This window comes from Protobothrops mucrosquamatus, unplaced genomic scaffold, assembly GCF_001527695.2.
Source record: "Protobothrops mucrosquamatus isolate PMUCROS unplaced genomic scaffold, P.Mucros_1.0 scaffold1581, whole genome shotgun sequence".
In the NCBI taxonomy this organism is placed as follows: domain Eukaryota; kingdom Metazoa; phylum Chordata; class Lepidosauria; order Squamata; family Viperidae; genus Protobothrops; species Protobothrops mucrosquamatus.
Window position 1 is genome coordinate 1,589 of NW_015387744.1, and position 7,005 is coordinate 8,593.

The 7,005-nt window shown below is 37.6% G+C and overlaps 1 protein-coding gene across 1 annotated transcript; it reads right to left on the reverse strand.

Moving 5' to 3' along the window:
* Positions 1–516: 516 nt before the first annotated feature.
* Positions 517–5,149, reverse strand: LOC107293316 (calcium-binding protein 39-like; the record flags this gene model as incomplete). Its single annotated transcript, XM_015822465.1, has 2 exons — positions 5,032–5,149; positions 517–681 (listed from the first exon to the last, which is right to left on the reverse strand). Coding segments are annotated over exons 1-2 (279 nt in total), but the record flags the coding sequence as incomplete, so codon positions are not given.
* Between the last annotated feature and the right edge of the window lie 1,856 nt (positions 5,150–7,005).

Genomic DNA, 7,005 nt, shown 5'->3' on the forward strand with positions numbered 1-7,005 from the left:
CCACAATGGTAGCTTATCCAGCAGTTTTTATTTTCCCATTTACAGAATAGCCATATGGAATTAATGGGCATATTCAGGTTTTGGGAAAGAGATTCATTCAACTTGTTACTGGAGTTTTTCTTTTTGTATGAATCCCTCAACTTTCCATGGGCCTCAATGGGTACCCAACTATGCAAATTACTTGTCGGCTCTGGAATGTTCTAGGGCACTGTCAGTTCTTGTTGACAAACAGTATATGTTTCATAATCTTATACAACTATATATACACGAAGAAATCCTTTTATATCCAAAAAGACATCAATGTGGTTTCTTTCAGCTGTTACACTCATGAATTAGTTTAGTTTTCAAAAAAAAAAAACTAAAAAAAAATTCAAATAGCTGCAAGGAATAATCCATAAATCCAGCAGGATTTCTCCCCACATTCCATGCATGGAGATTAGAAAAAAATAATCTATTCTGGTAATTATTTTTGATGAAATTCAAATTTGAAATCATCATTAGTACATATTTTCCTACCTCAAAATCAATGAGTTGTAGATCAGCTACTAGGGTGCTAAGAAGACCGCTGTTGTATAGTTCTTGAGCAAGCTGAGCTACAGCTTCTGTCTGAGGTTCCTTTTCATTGGTGCCATATAAGATTTCTTTCATGGCAACTAGGTTTTTTGAAACTTCTTCGGTAGCCTGCACAAAGAAAAAGGCTAGTTACTTTTAAAGCTGAAAATTGTTTCTTTACTAATTTTACTACTTTTTTTTTCATTTATCTTAACACACCTTTACTGAAGATACAAAGAAAAAAGATGTGATCAAAACAAAAAAAAGCAAATAACAAAAAAACAACAGAAGGGGAAATATATAGCATATATATCAAATTGCGAAGGAGTTTCTCATTCTATATTTAAAAAGATAGTTCACTAACATTACAAAATATCATAAAATCAATGTGAAAGAACATATTTAGTCATTAAATAGTATGATTTATAGATAACACTGTATTTCCAAAAGCAATTAAGTTACATATCTCTTGAATCAAATCCTTACTACCTTTCCAATTTTTCAAAAATAATTCACTTAGCAACACCCAAAACTCAATATGACCAAATCACTGCAAAAATAATCAGATCCCAAAGTTATGGGATGTAATTTATCATAACAGTAGCATCCTTATCACTGTAAAAACATCTCCCAGATGTCTATGGAGATTCTCAATCATCAGAACTGAAGAAGCTTCTTAGATGAGAAGCGAAATGTTTTCAAGGAAAAACAAAACAAGAAATTCCAGTTGGCTTTTTGGAAAAGCACCTTTGATCTCCCAGATATTAAGCTGAACAATTCTGGAACTGAAGATATCTCATTTAGGCCACCCTCTTTTTCTGAAAACACATAAAATATGTCCGAATCACACCTTTTTTATTACAAAGTTTCTTATTTAGGAACCTGTAAAAGATTCTCTGGACTATTAGAATACCCCTGTTTTACATATCTTTACAACATGCTTGCTAACTATTTTTTGGGCTGTTATAGTCTGTAAAAAACCAGGGGCCCAAGTTATTTTGCACACTTAAATACATTTAGTTTTTGACACATTATCATGCATATGTCACAAAATGGTCACCTTGGAAAAGCTTACATATTCCCAGCTGTTTTGCTGGGTATATCCTGTCACAAAGCTCAATACTCCAGAAAAGAAAGAGAGAAATGTGAGCATTTAGAAATGAAGAACGCAATTACTGAAAGCCAGCATGGGTTTGCTAAAAACAGAAGCTTTATTGGCTTCTTTAATTAAGTGACTAAATTAGTGAATCAGGGAAATGCTATGGATATAGTATCCTTGATTTCAGTAAGACATTTGACAAAGTAAACCACAGACTACTTCTTGGCAAGACAGAACAATGTAGAATAGGCAGTCCTCAATGGAACTACATCTACATGGAAAGCATGAAGTGGGCAGAATCAAAGTTCTGTTTTGGGCCTAGTGCTTTTCAATTACTTCATAAATGATGTAGATGAGGGAACAGAAGGGGAACTCATCAAATTTATAGGCGACACCAAGCTGGGAGGAACTGCTAATACTTTTAGAAGATAGGCTCAAGATTCAGAAGGACCTTGAAAGATTGATCATTGGCCCATCCGATAAGATGCAGTTCAGTGGTAAGAAAATAACATCCTGCACTTAGGCAGGAAAAACCAAATACATAAGTATAGAATAGGTATTTGGCTCAACAGTAGTAACTGTGAGAGGGATCTAGGTGGATCATAGCTTATGTATGAGTCAGCAGGGTGCTGCAGTTGCCAAAAAAGCTGGTTCTAGGCTGCATCAACAGAGGAATAGCATCAAGATCATGGGAAATTATAGTACTGCTCTATACTGTACTAGTGAGGCCACATTTGGAATACTGTGTCCAGTTCTGGTCATCATGACAGAAAACATACTGAGGCCCTAGAAAGAATGCAGAAGAGAGCAACCACAATGATAAGGGTTCTGGAGTCTAAATTATACAATGAATGGTTGTGAGAACTAGGTATGTTTAGGCTAATGAAGAGAAGGCTCAGGGAAGACACGAGAGTCTTCCATTACTTGAAGGGATGTCACAGGGAACAGGATGACAATTTATTCTCCATAGTACTGAGGGTAGGACAAGAAGCAATAGATGCAAGCTCATCAGAGGGAGATGCAACCTGGAAATAAGAAAGCATTTCCTGACACTGAGAATGATCAATCACTGGAACAGCTTGCCTCCCGGAGTTGTGGGTGCTCCATCACTAAAGGTTTTCAAGAAAAGATCGACAAACATTTGTCAGAACACCTGCTTTGGATAGGGGATTGAACTAGAAGACCTTCAAGGTGTCTTCTAGCCCTATGATTCTATGAAAGGGAAAGGAAACCAGACTAGTAGAACCAATGGGCATTATTTTCGGGACATTAGGGTGGCTTAGTGATGAGATATTGGATGTCTGGAGGATGTAAAAAAACAGTTATCATAATCTCTTGGAAGGATAAAAAAAAGTCAGGCAGAAAGAGGAGACAGACTATTAATTAAGTTCATATAGTTGACTATTTATAGCATCAAGAGTAATTATACACACCACAAGCACACTGCCCATTTAAAAATAAATGCTGAGGTTAACCAAAAAGATAGAATTAGATCAACATATATTCAGAAGCAGACAAAAAGTCACCCTAATATACCAGCTACTAAATGCAACTATTTAGGATTCTGCACCCAAAATCCCAAGAAAAGCTTCTCCTTCAAGGTGTATAATTTAAACCAAAAACAAAAAGACCTTGTCCTTTGCTTATTATGTTCAAGTCAGGATATTAGCTTGTCTCTTACTAAACCAGACTCAAACTACAGTTTGTTCTTGGCTTCTTTCAATAAATGTTGAGGAAAACTACATAAGAAATTATACTGCATAAAAATTATACACATGCATCAGTTGTATAGATTTTTAACTGAATTACGATTAGAAAGTCAGGGGGGTGCAATATTGTTATATGACTGCATTCTGAGTTATAAATTCAAAAGAGTAAAATAACCTCTGGTTATTTCCTCTGCTTCATATATGCAGGAAAAAAGTTTAATCATTTAAATTGTTTTTTTAGCCCAACAAGTTCTGTGGGCAATCCATACTTTATAAAGTATGGTAAATTTAAATTTCAATGAAGTTTATTTATTAGATTTTATACTGTTTCAATCATGTGACTTTTGGCAGTGTACATAAAAAACAAATATAATAAAATGCATATAAAATTAAAAACAATTCAACAAAAATATTTAAATAACAATTATATAATTTGAATTCTTAATTCTGAAAACAATTATTTCACTATAATTCTATCTTTGCTAGCTACTGGAGAAAAACTAAAAATATATGTAATGTTAGCTATCTCCTGAAATAATAATTCTAAAAAATCCATTTGTCTTTATGTACTTAAGTGGTCATACCAGAATACATACTTTTCTTATAATAGAAAAATGAGAATATAGATTTTCTCTGCTTCCCAAAATTGAAGCAGGAAATGAAGGAAAATTCTGCCCTCAGATGGAAGTGAAGTTCTTAAACTAAGAAACAGAATTCTTAGTTAAGAAGAAGCAAGAAAGACTACTTCCTTCTGTCAATCAACCACTCCTCTTTCTGAAAAGTGTAAGAGAATACAGGTAGTCTTTGACTTATGACCACAATCGGGACCAATTTTTGGTCATAAATTGTTGTGGTCATAAGTTGAGGCACCCACATGACTGGAAACAATTTACTGTTTTTACATGCTTATTAAGTAAATCATGCAATCATAAGTTTGAATCATATGGTCATTATGCAAATCCATTCTTTCAAAAGTCATGTGATTGCAGGGAGGGGCAAAAAAGTTAGGCAATGCTTTATGGGCAGTAAAGCACTGTTTCTAGGCTGTTATGCTTCAAATGGTCATTAAATGACCAGTCATAAGCTGAGGACTACTTTTGTTGTAGAAACATATTTTAAGCAAGAACCACATGTGAAGGATTCGAAGTCTAACTGAAAAGTATTGCAATTTAAATATTGCATTATGACAACAAAATCTTCCTCCATCATTACTACTTCTAGGCATTTAGTCCAGGGAAATGTTTTGTGAACATAAAGTTACCATTTCAACTGAGAAGTAGATTAGGCAAATAAGAGTTCTGGTAGATTAATAGAGTAATGATAGATTAATGAACAGTGGGATATAAACTATAAGAAAATCAGGCGACAGTGAAAATGTAGATGGGAAAGTAAAGAAAGTTTTTGTTTGTTTATATGGGAACAGAGAAAAGTTTCAAAGAAAAAATATAAACGTTATTAAAATAATGCTGATAACAAATTAGTAAGAGTTGGAAAAGGTTCAGCGGCAGTAGATTTTCCATGTAATGTCCTTCTACAAAGGTTATGATCATTATTTGCCAAAAATAAAACAACAGATACTGCTGCTGAGGATTAACAAAAATGCTTGGGAAAATTTGTACCGTTAAACAATCCCTCCAGGACAGTTCCATAAAAAGAAAATGTAAACTTTACCTTTTCTACCTTCTTGTCAGAAATATCTTGTTTTTCTAGAACTGCCATACTTTCTTTCAAATTCTTCACTATGTCTGCAGGAGACTTGTGTGATTTGCCAAAGGGAAATGGCATGCTTGCAAACGACAAGTGTCTTTTCTTCTAGAAGTCTTCTTTTACCTAAAAATTAAGAAGGGAGAGAGTTAAGAGTAGTAAAGAAAGTATGTAACACCTGGATACAAAAAAGCGGAATTCAGCCTGAGATTTTCAGCTTCAAATTACCGCAGATACATTGGAGTATATCAGTCTAAGTTTAGTTCTACAGAAGTTAGCAATCTCTATAAAAATTAGAATTTAGCCTATCCAAATTAATTAATTTTCAAATTAATATCTTACAGATACAAAACAGTTCTGACTTTTTTAATATTTTGGGCAATAAACTTTCCAAAAACCACCTGCAGACCAAATGCTTTAAACTACAAATTAGAGCCATCTTAAATATGCAAAATATTATCTCTATAGAAGAGGGGTCTCCAACCAACCGACTGTGGAACGGCACCAGTCCAAAGCCCGCCAGGAACCGGGCCACGCCAGCAAGCGAAGCCCAATCCATGCATGTGCAGGATACAGGCAGTAAGCAAAACCATGTCTCCCTGGCCCACAGAAAAAAAGCCCTCCATGGAACCAGTCCGACACTCAAAAGATTTTTTTTGGGGGGGGGGCAGCTGGTATAGAACAGTTCCACACAATTTTTGCAGTTTACTCTTTCAATTTTATAAAATATACAGGTGGTAGCTCCTACTCAAAATTTATCTGTTTTAGAAACTAAGCAGGAGGATCAGGCTTCATTACTAACTGAGCAAGACAGTTCCAGAGAATATCATGTCTAGAGGCATCCTGGGAGAAGGCAATGGAAAATCACTTCCATACTGTTGCTGAAAAGATATATTATCTGTAAGGATATCGGCACAGGAATCAAGTTCAACCTGAATTTATTTAATTAGTTTCTCAGCATCCAAGTAGGTGAAAGTGCTATTTAATAATTAATCCCTTAAGTTACTTTATGACTGAGAACAAAAACAGCCTTTTAAAAAAAAAGCTAAAGGGCTATTTACCAAAAAAAAAGCTTGGTGAAGCTAAGGGAACATAGTTGCCCCATGAAATGTACTCAGGAAGCAAAATGTAATTGCCTAGTTAGTCCTCACAAATATGAACTAACATGGTTAAGGCTGGCTGGAGCTTTTGGAGGTGGAATTCAAGCATTTCCACAGGAATTAGGTTAGGTGGGCTGCCTCTATTCCAGGGGTGTCAAACTCAATTTCACTGAGGGCCACATCAGCATTGTGGTGCCCTCAGGGGGGGCGGGTAGGTGTGGCCCACTGGGTGGATGTGGCTGCAATGGTCAGAGATGAGTGGGTGAGTGTGGCCAGGTGGGCATGGTCACCTCACCATTTCTCGATGGGGGGATGCCTGTGGGGGCTGGACAGGGTTGGGGGAGATCCAGGGGGTTTCTGGCAGGTAGGGCGGTGGGCAAGAAGCTTCTCCTGCGGGGTGAGGTGAGGCAAAACAAGGGACAGGGCAAGGAGAGGCATGGGCCGGGGCTGCTGCTGCCTGACACCATCGGCCCCTGTACAGAGGCCAAGGAGTGCATGGGGCTGACGGTGTTCATCAGCAACCACAGTCTGCCGGCCCCTCGACCGGCGCACTCTGCAAATACCAGGCCATCCCTCCAGCAGCAGGCGGAGTAGGGGAGGCGAGGGGGTGGGAAGCACGTGATGCGCCTACTCAGTCCCATCTGTTTTTGCTTGGAGTTGGAGAGATCGCTGTTGGTCATCTCCTCGGCCCCTTTGCAGATCTTGCCCTTGCCCTGTGCGTGGAGCCTGTTCCCCTCATGCACCTCGGCCCCACCTTGGGCTGGCTCCACCAGAAGCTTGTGCAGGTCCATTAAGCTGCTGCCGCCCGGAACAGCAGGCCTGCCCAGCATAAAGGAAGCGA